Consider the following 20,645-nt stretch of genomic DNA (forward strand, 5'->3'; position numbering starts at 1 on the left):
TCCCAATCAGCCTGGCCTGGTCTGATCCTGGAGTTTCATACTTACCGAACGGCCAATCTAAGACCTGATGATAAGAACAGCCTCGATAAAATAAATAACACAACTACCTTTAATTTGAAGTATATTTGTGAGGGCTCTACACTCCAAACTAGCATTGAACGACGTCAACCTCCCACATTCGGAAGCAAACAAGCCCAGGACATAGGTTCTACTTTTCGAGCTTTTGCCAGATATACGCTGCGGAGAGGACAAACATCACCATGTCAATCCAAAGAATCCCCTACACCGCCCCCCGCCAAACCTTCATCGAAGCCCTAAAGCGCGACGGCTGCGTCATAGTCCAAGACTTCACAACGCTCGAAACGCTCGAACAAGCCCGCAAAGAAGTCTCGCCATGGCTGAACAAGGAAAGCAACAGTGAAGTTGGCGGTGCGTACCACCCCTTATAACCCTCTCTAACAATCCACATTCTGCTGCCTACCTATACTAATGAATGGATTAGCCCTCAACGGCGGAACAAAAACATGCACGCGCCTAATCGGCCGGAGCAAAACCGTCCGCGAAAAGTTCTTTGCAGACCCGCTGTACCAGAATCTCGCAGAGGAGTTTCTGGCTATAACAACAACAAACTGGTACAATGAGGAGCCGTCGACGAATACCACGCACCCGCTCCTTTCGATCTCGATAACAATGGACACTCGGCCCGGCGCAAAGGCGCAGAAGTTACATCGGGATGATAAGAATCATCATGCAAGACATGAGAAGGTTGAAACATACCCTGATATCCTGGATAGAGAGGGGAAGAATAGTAAGAATCGGGATATGCTTCTTGGCCTGTTCGTGCCTGGGTGCGATACGACCAAGGAAATTGGTGCCACGAGGGTAATACCGGGTAGTCATTTGTGGGGTGACGGGAAGCCTGATTTCGGGCCCGAGGGGGATAAGGGTGTTGTTGATGCTGAGCTCAAGGCCGGCGAGGCGTTTATCATGCTGGGGAGTCTGTATCATGGTGGCGGGGAGTTTTCGGCGACGGAGGGGAACCGGATGGTGCATATTATGTTTATGTGTGGGGGGGTTTATAGGCAGGAGGAGATTTCTTACCTTTCTTATCCGGCTGAGGATGTGAAGACTTATTCGAGTCTTGTGCAGCAGAGGCTTGGGTGGGTGCAGTCGGAGCCGAATTTGGGGTGGGTTGATCTTGTTTCGCCGGATATTATGTTGACGTAGGAGCTCGTGTTTAAGCACTTTCTTATGTACTGCCAGTGTTCAAATCAAGGAATCAGTGATATACGATTGCAATCGCAGCGTACACAGAATAGCGCTCAGGAAGGGACCTTTGCTTCGTACGTACCGCTAAGAGTGTTGACGCGGCTCCTGGATGGCCTACGGTAGGTATTCTTTACGTCCACCAGTGCTCTCGACCCATATCTCGATCCTGTACTCCAACCCAATCTATTATCAGGATTGACCCTCGATCAAATCCACCCTTATCAGGCCTTGTGACTAGTTGTGCCGTCAACTTTTCCCAACCGCGATAGTGTGCAGCCCTAATCGCGGCGTGGGTCCAGCTGAGATCCACCGTCCCAGTCGCCAGGGCACCGGGACTGCTTATCGCAAAGTTGGAGTTTGAATTTGGAGTTGGGGTCGACGGGCGATAGGGAAAGATATCAGACGATTATGTAGGGGGATTTGTCGCGTCCTTCATAGACTGTAATTACTTCCTCATGACATTCGCCGTCAGCGGTTGAGGGTAGGTATTCCTAGCGACATCCACTGTTTGAGCATGACCATGGACACCGAAAAGATCCCTGAAGCCACGGGAAAAGACGCAGATGCTGTCGAAACCAACAATGGACTCGAAAACCATGAAGTCAACACGACGAAGCGCGGCCTCAAGTCGAGGCACGCGCAAATGCTGGCGCTGGGCGGAACAATTGGGACAGCCTTGTTCGTCGGGTCAGGGCAGACACTCGCGCGCGGTGGACCAGCGTTCATTCTAGGCTGCTATTGCTTCATGTCACTTGTGGTGTATACGGTAGTTACAGCTCTGACAGAAATCGCGGCGTTCATGCCAGTCCCTGGAAGCTCGGTTAGCTATTATGCAAGTCGGATTGTGTCGCCGAGTTTTGGATTTGCTGTCGGTTGGCTGTATGCTCTATCCTGACTTTGCTCAATGTATTGTAACTGATCTGGGCTGCAGATATGTCTACTCCATGTCGATTCTCGCTCCGTACGAAATCACCGCCGCGTCGCTGGTCATCAGCTACTGGCCGAACACGGTCAGCATCGGAGTTTGGATAACGGTCATGATCGTGGTAGTCGTTGGTTTAAACTGTCTGCCAGTTCGGTTCTATGGGGAAACCGAGTTCTGGTTTGCGTCGCTAAAGGTGATTATGATGGCCGGCCTACTACTCGTCTCGATCGTGCTCTTTTTTGGTGGCGGGCCCGACCATGACCGGCTGGGATTCCGATACTGGAAAACTCCTGGAGCGGCAAATACATACTTAATCAATGGCAGTGGGGGCCGCTTTTTGGCGCTTCTTTCGACCCTTGTACTGTCTGCATTGCCATTCACATTTGCTCCGGAATTCCTCATTTTGACGACCGGAGAGATGGCGAATCCGAAGAAGACACTACCGCGCGCAGCGAAACGATATATATACCGCATTTTGTTCTTCTATATCTCGTCCATCCTCGCAATAACCGTTATCTGTCCGTCATCAGATGCGACCTTGACCAGTGGCGGAACAGGAGCCGGTGCATCGCCGTTTGTCGTGGGGATCAAAAACGCCGGCATCCCTGTGCTCGACAGTGTCATCAACGCCGGGATTCTGATCTCAGCATGGTCCAGTGGGAACTCTTTCCTTTACATGGCGACGCGGTCACTATATTCCCAGGCAAGGGCGGGTAATGCGCCCCGGTGGTTCCTCGCTTGCACAGAAGGCGGCGTGCCGTACCGATGCGTGGGTGTTTGCTCGCTATTCTGCGCGCTGGCGTACACGAACTTAGGCGACAGCAGTGCGGTGGTATTCAATTGGTTTGTCAACCTAACAAACGAGTCAGCGTTTATCTCATGGACCTGCTGCTGCATAGTGTACTTGCGGTTCCGCAAGGCTTGTCAAGTGCAGGGCATTCGTAGCCAAGGAGGGCTACCGTATACATCCAGGTTTCAACCCTGGGGGTCCTATCTGGGGCTTGCACTGTTTCCGTTTCTCGCCTTGATCAACGGGTTTGATGTGTTTTTTCCGGAGAACTGGAGCGTCAGTTCGTTCTTCACAGCGTACGTTGGGATCCCATTGTTCGCTGTTTTCTATGGTGCACATCGGGCATATAACTGGCAGAATAAGTGGGTTTTCGACGTGGAAGAGGTCGACCTGAAGACTGGAGTCGATGTAGTGGAGAGCGAGGTAAATGAAGAGAAAGGGAGTCGCAAAGGCTGGACGCTTATGAAGGCATTATGGGAGTAATAGTACGATTCTTCGGAGGAAGGACGACCTAAGAACAGCTGATGTGGCAGTCGCCATGGTTGCCTGAGTACGAAGCAACATGTCTAATAAAACACACAAATAACACAACACATCTTGCATTCTAGGTTGATTTGAAGAGAAAATAGGATAAATATGTCGTCCGGTTTTGACCTGTTGGCTGGCCGTGTCAAAGCCCCAGTGAATGTGTCTCAACGCCAGCCGCTCGCGACTAGAGAGAATGCTCTCGTAGAGCAAGGAGATTCACCCCCATCTCAAGTATATGCTTCGTAACAGGTGAGATTGACCTTTCATGTCGTACTGACAACTAGACGTCAGCAACTGTACCTGACCGGTCCTCACAGTAGCCGGATTGAATACAGCCAAGACCATCGCTGATGATTGAAATAGAAGGCCGCAGTCGGTGTGACTCCATTCGACATTCTACAAAATGAGGCAAGTAGCGACATCCAAGAATAGGGTGTGTCACATTCGGTACAGCGCCTGATGATACGGTCGTAGTCGGCAGTAAGACACGTACTTACAGCTGGATATAGAGATGGGGCCATCGTTGGCTGTCGACGATTGTAGTCATGACCACCAAATGCAGTTTTGAGCCACACTGCCCAAAACAAGAAGTATACTGCGCTGGGTCGAGCTCTGGTTTCCCCGGGATCGAGATCATCTGGAGGCAAGGGCGCCAAGTGGGCGAGGCGCAGCAGCCCCAAAATAGAGAGCGCTAACCCTCCACGTTGAATGATCGTCGTTTGCACGGCGAATGGCATTTTCATTGGTAAGCGTGTGCTTGAAGCGGGTCTTCCTGATCTATTCGTAGCTGGCAGGGTGTAACAAACAGTGACTGTAGCATTGGGAACTGGCGATCAGGCGTTCGTTGGCAGGTACAAGCTTACCCTTAGGCCAATGGACAAGATCATAGCTTAGGGCTGAGCTGACCTTGCGAGAGATATTTGTTGAGCTTGCGAGTGGCTTGGCGTCATTAGTATGAGACATGATGATCGCCATACACATGAAGAGAGGGAGACAGAAAAGGCACGCAGCGTCGGAAACACATATAAAGGGTCACCAGGTCGCTCGATTTCTGGACATCATCAGCAGCATCAACAGTATCAATCGCATTCCAATTCACTCATCTAACATCTACACAGATTCATTCCAGCCCTCTCCAACTTATACCTTATCTAAAATACCAATCAAAATCATAATGAAGACCACCTTCACTACCATCGCTCTCGCCCTCACTGGGGCCATGGCCGCCCCGGCCGCCCAACCCATTAAGCGCCAGGACGCTCAACACCCCTACAGCATCGGGGGCATCTCCCTCAAGCACGTCACCGAGACAAACACCTACACCTACATCTTCTACGTGACTCAGTACACCTCCACCGGCGAGCCCAGTCTCACAACCACCTGCCAGACCTCCTGGTTCGTGTTCATCTACCTCATGAAAACCAATAATCAAAGCTAATAATGATAGGAATCCCTCTGTCCCCGCTGGCCCCGACAGCCCCGTTACCTGCGCCCACCAGGACTTCAACTTCTTCTTCCCGACTGGTGTTCCTAATTTGGAGAACTACGAGCTCACTGTTAATGGTCCCGCTGGTCAAGTCTCTGGTGAGATTGCCGCGGGGCCTAAGTATGCTTGTGGACCGTATGAGGGAATTATTGCTGGCGTTGATTACGAGTGCAAGTCTACCAATGGAGGCCTGTTCGTCTTCCCTCTTGTTTAGAGTCCTGATTGTGAGGTCACGAGGATTGGCGATGAGCGACGGAGGAGGTAATAGTTGAGCATTTGGCAGCGAATCACTTTGTGTTTTGTGTTTTCTTTCATTGTTCTGTTTTCGGCATACTGCAAGCCTTTGCCTAGAAAGGGCTTGGAATTAGAAGGGATAATATATTATTTGCATACCATTTACCCACAAACAGCACCCCAGAACTAAACCACGAGGTCTTAAACCCTAGGCCATTCTGCAGTCACAAAATCCCATCCACCCATCCCAAGATGTACTCTAGCAACGATCGCATGGAATTCCTGAATTTGCCCACTGGCTTTACTTCGCCCCCGTATAATCTCGTATCTCTCGTATACATTCCAACCCCAGCCAGCATCGTTAACCGAGTGGCCATCTGGCCGTGCTAGCCCTAAGACAATCGGCTATCCTAGCCGCCGAACCTCTTCACGAAGCGCCCACCTGCACCCGACAACAAGGGTCCCACTCCTGTCGACCTGTCGCACAAAGACAAAAACAAACATAGCTACATGCAAAGTAATCGTCAACACGTCCCGTCCGCCCGTAATTGTCCGAGCCCCCTACCTAGCACGCTATCTCATCACAAGCAGTTGAGAAACCCAACCACTCGGGATGTTTTCGCTGCCCGGTATCCCCTGCCCTCTTGACCGGTGTCATAACTTTAATAGATTAGAGGATTAGATTGATTAGCTGGTTATTCTCCTGTGTGTTGAGTTATTGTTTCACTCGGTTACATTGTATGTCTTTCTTGCTTGTAGCCGTTCGAATGGAGAGACGACGCGGTCTGGGCCTCGCAACGGGTTACATGCATGCGGGCCTGCCGTGCATGTGTCTATGTTTGCTCTCGTGCATAATCTCAATACTGGCGAACGAGTCGGACAGTATTTGTCGTTCCCATTGGGGTGGGTATCATTGGGGTCGGACAGCGAGGGCTTGGTACCTTCGTACTCGGGGTTCCTGATAGCTAGATGGGTGGAAACTGCAGTATTTAAGTGTCGGTTGTCTTCCTCCATGATTTGCCTTTGCAGAATATTACTTCGTACTTTACAATTCTTCCCTAGGGATCTATACGTCATTCGCGAGGGAGACTTCCCTTTTCCAATTGTAACAAACCCCGCACAACCCGCAACAATGCCGACCCTCGAAAATGACCAGTCCCCATTCCCAATCTCAAACCCAACCAAGCCCCCAAAAACAAACAAGCAACCCTCAACATCTCACCCCTTTACCCTCCTAACAACCTACCTCCCCTTCCCCACCCCCTCCCAAAAACAATGGTGGCTCGATTCCGCCTCACTCCTATCCCGAATGCTCTCAGCAGCAAAATACACCCCCGATGAACAATACACACACCTCCTCTCCTTCCACCGGCATATCCTCCCCTATTTCGGACCTCACCCGCTGCGCTGGCCGAGCCTAATTAGTGGCAGCGGACTGCCGGTTGAATACAGCCTCAATTTCCAGAACAATGCGGACCCCGTTATTAGAATCGCGTTTGAACCCATCTCATTTGAAGCCGGGAGTGCACGGGACCCGTTTAATAAACGGGCATTGGAGGAGTTAGTCTCTGGTGCGGTGGAGCATAATGTTTCTGGATTTGATACAGCCTTGCTAGATCATTTCAAGGAGACGCTGTTCCTCAACGACTCCGATGTACACCGGATATCAGATCTAGATCCTCACTTTCCGCGCACGCACTCCGCACTAGGATTCGACCTCAAGGGCAACAAAACAGTGATAAAAGGATACGTACACCCCGGGTGGAGGAGCAGAGCCACGGGTATCCCAGTCAACGACCTCATCCGGTCTTCGCTCGATGGGATCCAAGATTCCTTCAATTGCAGGGAGGCGATTGAACTTGTGCACGGGTACATGGAGTCCAGCGGTGGGTACGATCTCCGCACATTCTTAGCGTGGGATTGTACGCCGCTTCATGCATCCCGAATCAAGATCTACGGAATCGACAATGATGTCTCGCTGGGGAAAATCGAGGAGTTGTGGACTATGGGGTGGAGATTGACGGATGATGCGGCGCTCGATGGGTTGAAGCATCTTCGGCGTCTGTGGAGGTTTCTTGATATTAATGGGGCGATTGAGCGGTCTACGCATTATGATGAGAAGCATGAAGATGCGGATTGTGCGAATGGAAACACAAACGGGGCCAACACCAGCAACTGCAGTACCAGTCAAATGGAGGAAACCCCCAAAACCCAAGCGAAAGTTGACCGCCGCCTCCCTCTCTTCTGGAACTACGAGGTGAAATCCGGCTCCACGCGCATCGCACCAAAGATTTATTTCCCCGTGTATGGCGAGAACGATTTCAAGGTTTGCCTTGCGCTCTCCCGGTTCTTTGCGAGTCTGGGGTGGGATGATAAGGCGAGTGGGTATGTGGATTTGGTGAGGGGGTTATAGTATGTTTTATGTCTTCTCTTCTTTGTTTGTTGTAATCGTTCGTCCTTTTACGTTTTGAGATATGGGATGAGGCTAACGTGACTGTGATAGTCCTGGGATAGATATCGCCGACGCGACACGGTTGCAGTGTCTCATTTCGTTTGCTTATTCGGCTGAGAAGGGGGTTTATATGAGTGTTTATTATCACTCTACTAGTTCGTACGAGTAGAGTGCTGGTTATGGATGTGGTGGTTTTAATCCTAGAGAGCCCTCTTTGTCCATCTAAGGTAATATGGGCCCTAGGCCGGGGCCGCAAGGTTACTTTGCTGGGCTTAATTTACCCCTCTGCGTCTACAACACTCGTTCTTTTCCTTGTTACGTTATTTGTCCCTCTTTATCTTCCAAATCCTCTGTTCGTAATGGACAACAAATTTACGAAGTGCTTGGATGGATTATCAACTCGCAAGGCTCCTGTTAGTCATGAGATAGATATTACTAAACCTAATTGCTGAACGCGAAAGACAGATAACAGGTCTAGACGCGCTCCATTAACTTCAGTATAGCTACGTAAATCAAGCAAAATCCAAATCATTGTCTTTGTACGGCAGATTAAGACGCTCCAAAAGCTGCTTGGACGTCTCGCCTCCATCATCCAAATGCCTCTCTTTCGGAGGCAGTGAATTTTCCCTCTTCAACTCCAGATACAATTTGTGGAAATACCGGACACCTCGGCTGTCCTTGACTTTCCTGCTGTAGACCGGCTCAACGCGCCGTTTGGCGTATTCGCGGAAAGGCTCGTTGATGTCCTCTAATTGAAGGCTCAGTCCTAGGATATGCTCATCACTCAGGAGGTATCCGAGCTCAGCCCTCCAATGAGCATTGATCTGATGCGCGCGGACGTCACGTAGAGCCAGCAACACCATTTCTTCACAGTATCAAGCAGGGACGGGCACTCTTACCGGGTACAGGCCCTTACTTGGGTCCTGGGGCCCGTGACATAGTTAGCTGGGGTGTCTCTCAATTTTGTAGAAGGGCTTATCCTGCAACGGCACTCCTAGAAGCAGGTCAGGCGTATCCCAAAACAGTCAGGACTTTTGGAACAATAGAACCCCACGAGACATCCAGATCCAGCCCTTGCCGAGCTTAAGAATCCCAGGATATTGACCGTCTGTGTGCCAGTGGTGGTCAGGATAGGGATGGGTCTTCATGTTACAGAATTGCGTACACGCTGCTCGGCCTTGGGTGCAGCGCGGCATGTTCGCGGCGTTCAGGATCATGGCCGCCCTGTCGATATCTCGATCTGGGACCACGTATGAGGAGAACTGTCCATCAAAATTAGCATAAGGTAAAATGGAGTTTGACATTGTGGGTGCGGCAACTCACGAATAATGCGGTAGTCGACCCCAGGATCGAGAGGTAGGGCTCACCCCATGTGAAGCAGGGGATACCGGCCTCCTCTAGGAGACGGCTCACATATGACTCCAAATGGTCATCTATTCCCTCTCTTGGAAACTTGGTAACTTCCTTGCTTGGATCGGGTTTGCTGAAAAAGATACTTTACTGTAGTGTAGGAATTAACGAACCTGGACGGGAACCCTGAGTAAATGCACCAACACCAAACCAGCTGGACATGGACCGGACTGGTAGGTACAAATTCGCAATAGCGCCGCAGAGCACCGCCGCAGATTACGTACCACCGGCTTGAATATCGACGGATTATCCACAGTGCATCGATATGGTGACTGGAGGGGCAGTAAAGTGATGAATCATTGGTGTCTTCTCAGTATGTGCACCCTAAATGCGACCGCAAAGGTCGGGTCTTCGCAATGCTGCCTGCATCGACCACCTCTTCCTTACTCTAGAGCACAAGCTTCCAACAACAATAATACATTTGAACAGATATACGGGTATCAAAATATCTATGCAAAACTTCCCCCTGACAACTCCAGTTCCAAAACCCATCAAAAACCCAAAGGATCATGCCGACTCCAACTCCCCGCCGAGGACGTGCTCCAAGAGCGCTGCTTCCCAGGCTTAAGCACAGTCGGACACCGAGCAGGCGACGTCTCAGACTGTGTATCGAGTGACTTCCTGGCCTGCTCAGGATACCTCGTTAAACTAGGCGGTAGCTCAACGGCCGAGTAGTCGCTGATTTCGATTGTGATGCGGTGCGGCGAGGGGATGATCTGTCCGTAGAAGCGGTTGTCTTCTGTTACGGGGGAGAGAGTTGTTGGTGAGGAGGAAGACTCTGATGAGTAAAGGGATGATGAGAGGGAAGGTGTTTTTGCTCGGGGGTGTTGAGGTTCACTTTGTACTTCTGGATCTGTATCGACCGAGTCCTCCAGCTGGGATCTGGGTATTGGCGCCTTCCGCCCAGTCACAATCGTAGGCCCCTTCGCAAGAGACGAATTCCTCGGAACCGGCGACCTTAACATCGTCGAATGCAATATCTTCATAAGCGCGTACGTCTCCCGCGGCAAAGTAACCTCCCCCCTAAGCAACTCTCTCGGCGTCGTAGCAACTCGATACATCTTCCTATTAACATCCGCACGCTCGCCCATCGTCGCACCCTCAAGCGTCGAGCCCCCAAAGACCGTCTTCGTCTTGCAATATGCAAATATATCCGCGTCGTATGAATCCCCCGCTAGTTCGGCGCTGCGGCCGAATGGGCCCACGGCTATCGTTGCGTCCGTGCCCAAAGTGAATGTCTTTGCCTGCGAGAAGTTTTCGACCGCGGTGTCGCTATTCAAAACGTATACGTAGTCTGTAAGCTCCATCCCGAATTGCCCCTTTGCTAGAAGTTTCCCTGTTGCGATTGCCGAGGGCGCCGACCAGGTTCCGTTTGCTAGGCGGGCGACGACGAGGCCGGAGCCGAAGCGGAGGGAGCGCATCATGCCGACTTCGAAGACGGTGAATATCGCGAGGCCCTATATAAAATAGTTCGTTAGAGATTTGGAAGGGGAACAGTAGGTGGAATGGTTGGGGTTTCTTACCTTTGCATTTTCGAGTACTTTGCGTGGGATGCGCTTGTCCAGGCTGACTATATCTGGATTGATGAACGAGTCGAGGATTCGCTCGGCTTTTTTGCACTCGCCTTCTTCAGTTAGTTCATAGATGCGGCGGTATATAGGAAGAAGGTAAGACATACCAGCTAACGACGAGGAAGTAAACGACGAAGACAAAGAGTAATGCATCTTTCCAGGCATATCCGATCCGATCCCAACTCGAACGTGACAGTCATAGTGAAGATAAGACAGAAAAAAGATCCAGAAATGTTGCAAAGCCCAGCCCTACTTATTTAAACCACAAGGCAGTAAAGTAAAGTTAGCCGCTTCCATAATCCATGGCTCCACGAGACGGATCTTAGACCCAGCATTGCGGCTTTGAATCAGGGCGCCAGTGGGCCGTGGCAGGGCTATGCAGCACCCGCAAGATCAACCACTCAGCGCGCGCGTCGCGATTCCAGAAATCCAACCACCCAGCTCAGCCGCTTACTCTTATTCGCGCCCGTGCTCCCGCGGACTCTTGCCTTTTCCTACCAACGATGTCTTGGGCAGTGGCGGAGCCGCTAGCTGCGTGGCGGTGGAATTGAGTTGGGGGCCGTAAGACATCATCGCGCGTCGTCGGGATTTCTGTCAGCTTCTTCTTTGTTGTTGTCTAGGTGAGTAGGTAACTAGACTGTAAGGCAGACATGGCGGGGCATGCTTTTGTTGGTTTAACTAGTAGTGTTGGTTTGTTTTGTTGTGCGGATTCAGGGTTGACTTTGCTGCGCAATATCTCTAATATTGCATTCTTCCTCGGCTTGTTAAATCGTTACAAACTAGAGCCTGAAGTTGCGGCGGCAGGGCTGAACTCTCAAAATACCCCTCTCGGTTATCGGCTACGGCCTCGGAACTTTGCTGGTGCTATGGTAACGTCTGCTGCTGAGTGCTGACGCTCAACTTGACTCGGGGTACATATCGACAGCACAATGTCCTTATATTTCGAAGTACCGAACGCCTCCTCGTATTCACCGTCAGGAGCCCCTCAGCTCGTCGGCAGAAACTTCACAATCTGTTCAAAAGTGGCATGATACTCAAAGCCATCAGTCTCCAGCTCGACCTTCGAAGCTGTTGTACGGATGATTCCCAGCCGTGTCAAGGCGCAGCCCGAGTTCTTTCGGTAGAGCCCCACTCCATGGAATCTTCGCAGATTGAAGTTTCCATTATTTTGGATTTTATGTGGAGCGGTAAGGCTTAGACGGTTCGGTGAGATGGGAGTATCCTGGACTGCTAGTGTCAGCAGTCAGCACAGTATCGCCGCTGCAATGCGTGGTTCCACCTAACCATATGTGCCGGGACAGGGGCAGCGCGCTTCTCTCAAATTTTATCAGTACTCATGAGAGCGCAGGCCAAAGGTTTTGATCTTTTCTTCTATGGCCGGGTTTATAAAAGATATCCTCTGCCTCTCGCTAAACGGTTTATCACCCCGCTACGACGTTCAGACCATGGGCCATGCTCAGCTTCATTAGTATAGGACCACAGCTCGCTTTCCAGACACGAGTAACCACCCCCGTGCCCATGACTGCATGGTCAGGCCTCCAGAAGCAATAGAGGAATCCACTTCGCACCGGTGGTGAGCTACCTTGTGGTAGCTGGGAGCTTCGATTCAAGCCCTTCGCATCAGCTTGCCTCTTTACATCGCACGTTCCAGCTGAGGTTGTTTTTCTCATATTCGTGGCTTTTTGACTTTATGTCAGGCCTTCCAGGTCAGTTGGAGAGGTATCGGTCTGTATATCCCTGTTTCTTGCGCTGTTGGCCTCAATGATTCCTGGTGAAGCTCGCACCTCATCGTGGTTCTCGGTCGGTGTCCTCGCTGTGCAGGACATGCTAAGTTTGGCTTAGTTATTATTTTTCTCGATGCAAAGACCATGGTCTAGATCCGGGTCTTTGATTTTGTTGGTCTTTGCAGTCGGGAGATAGCTTTGAGGAGTACATATAGGTGCATCAATTGTTCGAGCTTGACTTGACAGGCCATGGACGGACGGCATTATCTGGCGCCAGATACCCTACTTACGTATCCGTCCTCTCCTGTTCGGTGTCTCTTAGCAATCGAAGGGCTTCAACCCGTGAATAGCCAGAGCCCGGTACCTGTCACTCAACGAATCGTAGCGATCTGAGGCCAGCGGAGCAAGGTAAGGTGTTTGTACGCCTGTACCAACTATAGCGGTAGGCCAGGCCGCCCAACTTACATTCCCCTCCCTCACCACAGCTTTCTATGATGATCGTGGCCGTTTCATTCCACCATTCCTCTTCAATGTACTTGCGACATTTGAGAAACCAGGCTGTATGGCTTGACTGAAACATTTTCTCGAGTTTGAAGAAATATCGCTGATCCACCTCGCGCATGAATCGGGGAATCTTACCGAGCATTGCGTCGGCCTTACACTTTCTTTCGTCTGACAGCGTCTGGCGGCCCTCGGTGGTTATATTTCGAATTGCAACCATTGGCAGAGACAGATCCATCGCTTGAACCTCAGCGGCGGTTCACCTCCAACTGAAATACAGGCGCATGACGCCGACGTTCCTTAGGCGACATAAAGGCAGGAACATAACTTCGTGATCGTATAAGTTTTTTTTGACCGAATTTTGTTCTGCTGGTTTAGCCACTGCGAACATCTGAAAACCAGAAGTGGGATGCTGGTGACGCCTGTCCGTGCTAACCCAGATGTGCTCCCCTTCCCGGTCAAGAACAAGCTCAATGCGCTTAATTGACGATGCACTATGTAGCAGTTGAACGAGATGGTTCATCCTGTGCCAGATAACAACTAACTGCCCGGCATCTTCAGGATCAGGGGCCTTCACGCGAATGACAACCTTGACCAGATGAGACGGGAAATGGCCGAATCCTTGCCGGCTTGCATCATCTTGCGGTGTCTCGAATCTCCAGGGTTTCCTGAAGAGCTTGGGAATCGTAACAGTGATCCAGTGCCGGTCTATGTCGATTGTAGGCTTGATATAGAAGACGACCTTGTTTCGGATATGCAGATGGTGTGTGACCTCGTTGTAGAGTTTCCGGCTCGCGAAGAGGATGGATAGCCCGTAGAACCTTGGGCGTCTTCCACCGTGTGGTTTGTTTTGGATTCTGTAGAGAATTGGAGGAAGGAGGTCGTAGAAGCAGTGTCATAGCTCTGGTGGGAGTTTGGCAAGGATGCCCAGGCCAGGGTTGGGCGTGTAAGAAGGCATGGTAGTGAGGATATAGTGCACTATGGTGTAGTGTGGTGAAGTGCAATGACGCTAATAACTGCCATACTAAAGTACGAACGCGGATTGAAGGTGGGAGATGCTAAAACGGCTTTGTCCTCCATAGCCAGTAATGGCATGTCGGTTGGCGTGGAAAATGCATCCGGTGGTGCCTGGACTTGTGGGAAGGCCACTCGGACATCAATGCCGAGGCAGGGGGACGCAACTAAAGTGCCATCCGGATTGATGCGAGACGTGAGGCGGTCCTGACTGAAGGGGGGATCCGTAGCTCGAGGGTTCGGATTTGGACGGTGGAGCAGTTGAAGGATTCGAGGACTTCAAAAAAGTTCTAGTAGCCTGCCCAGCAGTAGTAAGGTATTCTGGGTTACCTGTTACTCATAAAGCAGTTACCTCAATGCTAGGACCAGGATCGCCCCTTCCTTGTATGCGACAATCAGTCAGACAGGGAAGGAGCAATCAGTTTCCAGCTGGGCTCTATGCTTAAGGCCGTAGTTACAAAAGATAGCCAACACAGTACTCGGGACTTCAAAGCACAGTATGTCTTTTCGAAGATAATTGATACATGTTTAACTACCAGCAATCTTCCGCCTGGACAGAATTGCACATCCTTCGGTGAGCTGGTCCCATGCATGAGCCTCCATACAAGCCTGACGGCTCAGTCGGACCGCGGGTGCTGTGCGATTGCGCATCTCGTTTTCATATTTATCTATCGCTGTTGACTGATCAGCCCCCGCGTAGATACTAGCGATTGCCTCGACGAGGTGGAAGATGTCGAGAAGGCCGTGATTTGCTGCTTCTCCGCGATCTATATCGGTCAGAACGCTCGGTTTCTTCTACCGTCATGCAATAGGGACACGGGGACAGGGGTCCAGGTCAACTTACACATAACCATAGCATGCGCGGCATCCCCTGCGAGCGTCACTCTGCCTCCGTAATTACCCCACGGCAAACATTCCCAATCTGCCAACGTAATCTCTAGCACGGGCGTTTCATCCGGAATGCGTTGTACGGCACTGAGCAAAAACGGTGTGAAGCCCTCTGCGCGCTTCTTCATATTTGCTAGTCTGCCCTCGTCGGTGTCAGGAACCTCGTCATCGGCACTGTGGACAACCCACGACATGTTGATCTGCACCCGGTACAGCCCAGTCGGATGTGTAGCAGGCGTCTCGAGAATCGAGAACCAGAAGAACACGCCTGTATCGGGATGACAGCCTTGAAAGAGCAAGGGATCCATGGCTCTCAAGGGTGCAGCGTCATCCGTGGTCAGATCAACTGCGACGCCCGTGAATCGGACAGGAAGCTGGTCATTTCGGTATTCGTCTGGCCGAAGGAATCGCCGGACTGTTGATCTGCTTCCCTCAATGCCGACGACTAGTTTCCCCGTGGCAGCTTCTTCTCCGTCTATAACAATCTGTGGCCGCCCGTCTTCGGTAAATGATACTCGATCGACGCGTTTCCCCCAGTGTACATGCTCCTCAATGCCTACAAGCAGAGCCCTGCGCATCTTCTCTCTATTCACGCGCCAGCGACTTGAAGGCGGGATTTTAAATCTTGGCTCCCCCGTCGCAAGGTTGATGAATAGAAAGTTCCCGTTGTCGTTTCGCGCGACCTCGGGGTCGACTTGGCAGTCTTGGATACGCTGTAGTGTTTCCTGTGGTAGGAGGCTCTGGATGTACTGTAATGCCCAGTGAAGAGTTATGGCCCATCCTTGACCGCGGCTGTCTGGGTGGGCATCTCGTTCGTAGATGGCGAAGGGAATGTTTCTCTACGCCATGTTAGCCATGTATCTGAATGGTATAAAAAGGAAACGAGGCTACCTTCTTGAGTGCCTGGCCGAGCGTGAGGCCGACGATGCCGGCACCGACAATGAGGACTGGGTCGTGCATTGTCGTCTTACTCAACGATCGTGCTGGTCAAGTCAGTATGAGGGGTACAGATATAGCTGGAGTAATCGGAGGCTTACCCCGCCCCGCTGCCGATACAACTCTCCGACGGTCCGTCGCATAGATAAGAGATTCCCTTTATTTATACCTGCGATATTGCTATCATTGCGCAGCTACCGAAGCCAATCAACCCGCACATCATGGCGCACGAATCGCTCAATCCCATCCACCTCTCTGTCCTCCCGCACCTCGACCCCGTCTTCATCGACCTGTACAACACCCACGTCGCAAACACCCCCAACAGACCCATCGACCTCGCTATCCTCAGATCAAAATATTCAGTTCTATACTCGTATGGCACCGGTCCTGCGCCGACCCCACCGCGCGTCTATGATGCTACTGTGAAAGGGCATAACGGCGACGACATCCCATGCCGAGTCTACGAACCAGATACACCAGGGCCGTGGCCTGTCCATGTTGATTTTCACGGGGGTGGTATGTTCTCATTATCATTACTCCTCCATACCATCCTGCTAACAAAACCAGGCTGGGGCCTCGGCGACCTCGACACGGAATCGCACATCTGCGCACACATCTGCGTCAAGGCCCGTGTCGCCGTCATCGACGTCGCCTACAGACTGGTCCCCGAACATGCCTTCCCAATCGGAATCCAAGATTCGTTCGCAGCCCTAAAGGACATCTACACGAACGGCGCGGCAAACTTCAACATTGACCCCTCGCGCATCTCGCTCGGTGGCGTTTCCGCAGGCGCCAATATCGCCCTTGTCTGCTGCCACTCGGCGCGCGATCACAAGCCTTACCCAATCCCCGTCAAACTGGTTGCCGTCGGAACGCCAGTGGTCGATGACATATCGCGTTATGGAAGCGCAGCCGACTCGCCGTTCCCTTCTATGCGGGATATGGAGCATGCGCCGACGCTGAACTGGGCGAGGCTCAAGTGGTTCGATAAGCTGAAGTGGGAGTCTCTTTCGGCGGATGCCAGTGTGAGGGGGAAGCAGATTCAGGAGATTGGGTGGTGGAAGGATCTTCTCTCGGCGCCGGACTATACTGGGTTGCCGAAGACGGTGATCTACACGGCTGGGTGTGATCCGCTGCGCGATGAGGGCGAGGCTTATGCGGGGAAACTTGTGGAGGCCGGGGCGGAGGTTGTGATGAAGAGGTTTGCGGGCGTGCCGCATCCGTTTATGCATATGGATAAAGGTGTGTACTACCCTTAGACCGGCGATACTATTGTTTGAGTATACTAACTTACCCTGATAGATCTATGGCAGGCAAAAGAGTTTATTGACCTTACGGCGGGCCATGTCAAGGCTGCATTGCATGCCGATTGATCTATACTCTCACCTTCCAATAGAGACATGATATTCTGAATTAAGAACTCTTCTGTTTCTTGTCCTTCTCCATCCCCTCTAACTCAAACAACTGTCTCGCCAACGGCAACACACTCTCCCTCAACCCCCTAAACTCCACCCCAATCACCCTCTTCACCTTGCTCGAATCACACCCGTAATGTGTATCCCGGATTCTCACTCCCGGATTCCCCACAGGAACTCGATCCCTGAACTCCGGTATCCCCTCACGCACGATATCCGCTATCTCCTGCGTATCGTAGGCGCCCTGCGCGACAAGGAACCGCTCGTGACCATTTAGCGGCGCCGTTAAAGCGCGTAGCGAGACGATCGCGAGGTCTTCGACGTCGATCCAGACTAGAATAAAACCATGGATTTAGTATTAGTTTCTACTGAATTCTCATGATACATAAGAATAGAAAACGTAACATACCAGGCGCCTTCGTCACAGGGATCTCATCCGCGCGGAGCACATCCCAGACAATCTGGTTACTCGCGTTCAGAGAAGCCAGCGAGTCGAGGGGGTGGATCATCCGGCCAAAGACCATCCCCGGACATAGAGTGACGAGTTTGTACTGGACGCTGTCGGCATTTGCTGTCACGAAATTCCATGCTGAGCGTTCGGCGAGGACCTTAGAGGCGCGGTAGGCGGTTGGCTATGTATATATACCAATTGCACGTCAGCCTCTCTCGTCTATACATATGTATATAATGAAGGGAAAGAAGAAAAAAACCTACCACAGCCCCCGCATCCCTCCCCTCCTCATACCCTAAGGGACTCCAGTCCTCCTCCGTATAAACTTTTCCCGGGCTTGCACCCAGCGCAGCATCATAAACCGCTGCAAAGCTCGACATGACAACGACCCTCTTGACAGTCCTCTCACGCGCTGCAACACGACAAACGGTCTCCGTGCCCCGAATGGCAGGGCGCAACAATTTCTCCTCGAACTCGCCCGGTCTAACATCATAGCTGAATGCAGATGCCAGATGCAGAATCGCATCGACGCCAGCCACGGCGGGCGTGAATTGAACTTCGTCTGTGGAGTCGGGTATGACGACGAGGTGTAGGTGCGTGGTTGTTTTTGAGGTAGGGATACCAGCGAGGGTGTGGAGGGCGTGTAGGGTTTCGGTTGCTTTTGAGCCGCTGCGGACTGTGCAGCGGATGTGGTGGTCTGTTGTTTGGAGGATTTGGGCGATGCAGTGGCTGGCTATGAAGCCGTTTGCGCCGGTGATGAGAATGAGCATTTTGCTTTGTTTGTTTGTTTGTTTGATGCCTTTGTTATGGTATGGTGTGGTGGCTTTGTCCCTGGTCTGATAAAGAGGAAAGGTAGTTATATTATTACCTCCAGATACTGATATAAACTGGAACTATACCAAGGCAGCTGTGGGGCCGTCGCGTAGATATGCCATACCTACAGTAGTATCCTACTATTTGCAAAATCCATACTCTGTAAATCCGAGACTAATAAACATATCGGAATGCTGACCCATCCTGCTCATCCGCCATAATCTCCCCCCGTCGCTTATCCTCAATCTTCCTCTCCATCCGACTCCTCGCCGGCCCGCCCACCCGCTCCGCACGCGCGTTCCTCCTTCCATACAGCACCCGCAGCGATGTAGAGACGACTATTGCCGCCGCATTTACAGCTACGAGGGTGATTTTGGCCGGTGTATATCTAACCTAATTAGTGTGTAATTTGCTGTGAGGAAGACTTGCTTACCCTGGCGCATCCTTTGCCTGAAACGTCTGCGGGCCAATGATATTGGCGACGCTGAATGCAGCAGATATCAATGTCGACCCGGCCACTTTCATCGTGTATCCTTTGTAGTTTGCGCCGGTCCATGCGAATATTAGGGCTAGGGGGGCGACCGTCTTTTCCCAGTCTCGTTAGCCAAAATATTGCACCAATAAGACCGATCTAGGTAGGTAGGTTAAGTAATGGACTTCCATACCGTATTCACCATATAAATCCCCGCAAGACATCCAGCCTGGTTCCTCGTCGGCAAAAAGCTCATAAGGCACGACCCCAGCAGCGTCGGGATAAGCAAGATATCAATCGTCAACCACCGCGAATACCCCCTTGCGATACCATAGCTCGAGACCATAGTCGAGACAATACTTACAATCCCAGAAGGCATATTCAGCAGCGCGCTTTCCTTAGAACTATACCCGAACCCCTGGATCAGGATCGACGAGAAGGTCGTAATTACCCCGCTGGGAATAGTAATGAGTAGGGTGAGCAGAATAAGAAGCCACGTCTGGGCATCGCCAAAGACCTGCAATAGGGCGGTCCATTTAAAGACTTTCTCGCCGACGCCCGCGGACTCGGCCTCGAGGCGGGTTTTGATACGTGCTTTGTCGGTTGGTGTGAGAAAGGTTGCTTTTTCGGGCGTCTCGGGGAGGATGAATAGGACCAGCGCTGCGACGAGGACGTTCACGGCGCCGATAACGCCAAACATGATGCGCCAGCCGTTCAATGGTGCGTGCTGGGCCCCGAAGGAGATGAGACCGCCGATTATTTGGCCCACGCCTAGACCGCAGTACCAGAGGCCGAAGCGGGGCGTGGATTCGGCGCGTGTGTACCACATGCTTGTGTAGATTGTTAGGGAAGGGGCTGAACAGATATGTTAGAAAATAGTCCAAAATGCGCTTTATATAGCCTTGAGCATGATGGCTTGGATACCTATTACAGCCTCCATAATTCCGAGGATTGTTCGCAGGGCCATTATACCCGCGTAGTTCTGGGCTGCCGCCGAGCAGCAGAGCAGGATTCCCCAAACAAGGACGTTGACCCCGAGAACTTTGGTTACTGGGTATTTCTGGAGGAGGATCCCTGTGTAGATAGTCAGCAACTGCAAAGGAATGCGCAATAGTCTACCTACCCTGCGGAACCTCTGCAACAGCATAGGCAATATAGAACGCCGTCGCCAACCAGGAAAAGTCATTTCCTTGCATCCCGAGGTCTTTCTGGAGACCCATGATATTCGCATACTAAGGTAAACGTGTATCAGCGACCATCCTATCCTGTCCTCGCTTACCATGCCTCAAGCTGCAGAACAGTGACAATTGACAAGGCAACCCACATTCAGCGACACCTTATCCAAGAACTGCAAAAAATACGTCAGAAACATAATTGGGAGAATCCGCCAGTCGATCCGTCGCAAGAGCGCGCGGTCCGACTCCATCTCCATATCGCCGGCAGCATAATCGTGGTCGAGCGAGGCGAGTTTCTCGTCCTTGGTGTCGATATCGGCGGTGGTAGCCATTATTCCTCTTCTCACGTCTCAAATGACTATGTATTGATAATATTGACCGTGCCATCTCATCTTGCATATAAAGCTCTTGCGTGTGTTATCAGAGCTCCCGCCGATGCTATGGTTATCTCCGTCGCATAGATAACGCTACTCCGCACGATCGCGGCTTGGAGATGATCCTGGTTTTGCGCCATGATATGGTCTAGTCCAATCAGGAGCACTCCGTCGGGTGAGAGCAAACAGGGGTGATAAGTAAGTGCCGAGTGCGACT

The 20,645-nt window shown here is 51.6% G+C and overlaps 9 protein-coding genes across 9 annotated transcripts; 5 read left to right on the plus strand and 4 right to left on the minus strand.

Annotated features, from left to right (window-relative positions):
- Positions 1 to 260: 260 nt before the first annotated feature.
- On the plus strand, positions 261 to 1,227 carry BDV14DRAFT_208406 (phytanoyl-CoA dioxygenase family protein; the record flags this gene model as incomplete). The annotated part of the gene is made up of 2 exons (XM_073775391.1): positions 261 to 429; positions 503 to 1,227. The coding sequence occupies 2 exons, from the start codon at positions 261 to 263 to the stop codon at positions 1,225 to 1,227; spliced, it is 894 nt and encodes a 297-aa protein (XP_073629140.1).
- Positions 1,228 to 1,661: 434 nt separating this feature from the next.
- Positions 1,662 to 3,486, plus strand: BDV14DRAFT_208409 (putative proline-specific permease). The gene is made up of 2 exons (XM_073775392.1): positions 1,662 to 2,148; positions 2,201 to 3,486. Exons 1-2 carry the CDS (start codon positions 1,784 to 1,786, stop codon positions 3,465 to 3,467), a joined length of 1,632 nt encoding a protein of 543 aa, XP_073629141.1. The 5' UTR covers positions 1,662 to 1,783; the 3' UTR covers positions 3,468 to 3,486.
- Positions 3,487 to 4,686: 1,200 nt separating this feature from the next.
- BDV14DRAFT_199312 (uncharacterized protein) lies at positions 4,687 to 5,212 on the plus strand (the record flags this gene model as incomplete). The annotated part of the gene is made up of 2 exons (XM_073773219.1): positions 4,687 to 4,907; positions 4,960 to 5,212. The coding sequence occupies 2 exons, from the start codon at positions 4,687 to 4,689 to the stop codon at positions 5,210 to 5,212; spliced, it is 474 nt and encodes a 157-aa protein (XP_073629142.1).
- Positions 5,213 to 6,282: 1,070 nt separating this feature from the next.
- Positions 6,283 to 7,895, plus strand: BDV14DRAFT_208413 (aromatic prenyltransferase). Its single transcript, XM_073775393.1, has 2 exons — positions 6,283 to 7,644; positions 7,736 to 7,895. The coding sequence occupies exons 1-2, from the start codon at positions 6,365 to 6,367 to the stop codon at positions 7,851 to 7,853; spliced, it is 1,398 nt and encodes a 465-aa protein (XP_073629143.1). The 5' UTR covers positions 6,283 to 6,364; the 3' UTR covers positions 7,854 to 7,895.
- Positions 7,896 to 8,196: 301 nt separating this feature from the next.
- On the minus strand, positions 8,197 to 8,547 carry BDV14DRAFT_199314 (uncharacterized protein; the record flags this gene model as incomplete). Its single annotated transcript, XM_073773220.1, has 1 exon — positions 8,197 to 8,547. One exon carries the CDS (start codon positions 8,545 to 8,547, stop codon positions 8,197 to 8,199), a length of 351 nt encoding a protein of 116 aa, XP_073629144.1.
- Positions 8,548 to 9,475: 928 nt separating this feature from the next.
- On the minus strand, positions 9,476 to 11,064 carry BDV14DRAFT_171700 (uncharacterized protein). The gene is made up of 3 exons (XM_073768456.1): positions 10,773 to 11,064; positions 10,618 to 10,718; positions 9,476 to 10,551 (listed from the first exon to the last, which is right to left on the minus strand). Exons 1-3 carry the CDS (start codon positions 10,828 to 10,830, stop codon positions 9,586 to 9,588), a joined length of 1,125 nt encoding a protein of 374 aa, XP_073629145.1. The 5' UTR covers positions 10,831 to 11,064; the 3' UTR covers positions 9,476 to 9,585.
- Positions 11,065 to 14,432: 3,368 nt separating this feature from the next.
- BDV14DRAFT_208415 (FAD-dependent oxidoreductase) lies at positions 14,433 to 15,752 on the minus strand (the record flags this gene model as incomplete). The annotated part of the gene is made up of 3 exons (XM_073775394.1): positions 14,433 to 14,671; positions 14,749 to 15,631; positions 15,684 to 15,752. The coding sequence occupies 3 exons, from the start codon at positions 15,750 to 15,752 to the stop codon at positions 14,433 to 14,435; spliced, it is 1,191 nt and encodes a 396-aa protein (XP_073629146.1).
- Positions 15,753 to 15,879: 127 nt separating this feature from the next.
- Positions 15,880 to 17,128, plus strand: BDV14DRAFT_208418 (esterase). Its single transcript, XM_073775395.1, has 3 exons — positions 15,880 to 16,244; positions 16,296 to 16,970; positions 17,031 to 17,128. Exons 1-3 carry the CDS (start codon positions 15,950 to 15,952, stop codon positions 17,099 to 17,101), a joined length of 1,041 nt encoding a protein of 346 aa, XP_073629147.1. The 5' UTR covers positions 15,880 to 15,949; the 3' UTR covers positions 17,102 to 17,128.
- A 13-nt stretch (positions 17,129 to 17,141) lies between these two features.
- On the minus strand, positions 17,142 to 20,482 carry BDV14DRAFT_208421 (MFS general substrate transporter; the record flags this gene model as incomplete). Its single annotated transcript, XM_073775396.1, has 9 exons — positions 20,204 to 20,482; positions 20,003 to 20,111; positions 19,804 to 19,953; positions 19,073 to 19,734; positions 18,841 to 18,992; positions 18,583 to 18,795; positions 17,858 to 18,368; positions 17,553 to 17,775; positions 17,142 to 17,476 (listed from the first exon to the last, which is right to left on the minus strand). The coding sequence occupies exons 1-9, from the start codon at positions 20,384 to 20,386 to the stop codon at positions 17,142 to 17,144; spliced, it is 2,538 nt and encodes an 845-aa protein (XP_073629148.1). The 5' UTR covers positions 20,387 to 20,482.
- Between the last annotated feature and the right edge of the window lie 163 nt (positions 20,483 to 20,645).

The sequence above is a fragment of the Aspergillus stella-maris genome, assembly GCF_047715825.1.
Source record: "Aspergillus stella-maris strain CBS 113639 unplaced genomic scaffold BDV14scaffold_21, whole genome shotgun sequence".
NCBI lineage: Eukaryota > Fungi > Ascomycota > Eurotiomycetes > Eurotiales > Aspergillaceae > Aspergillus > Aspergillus stella-maris.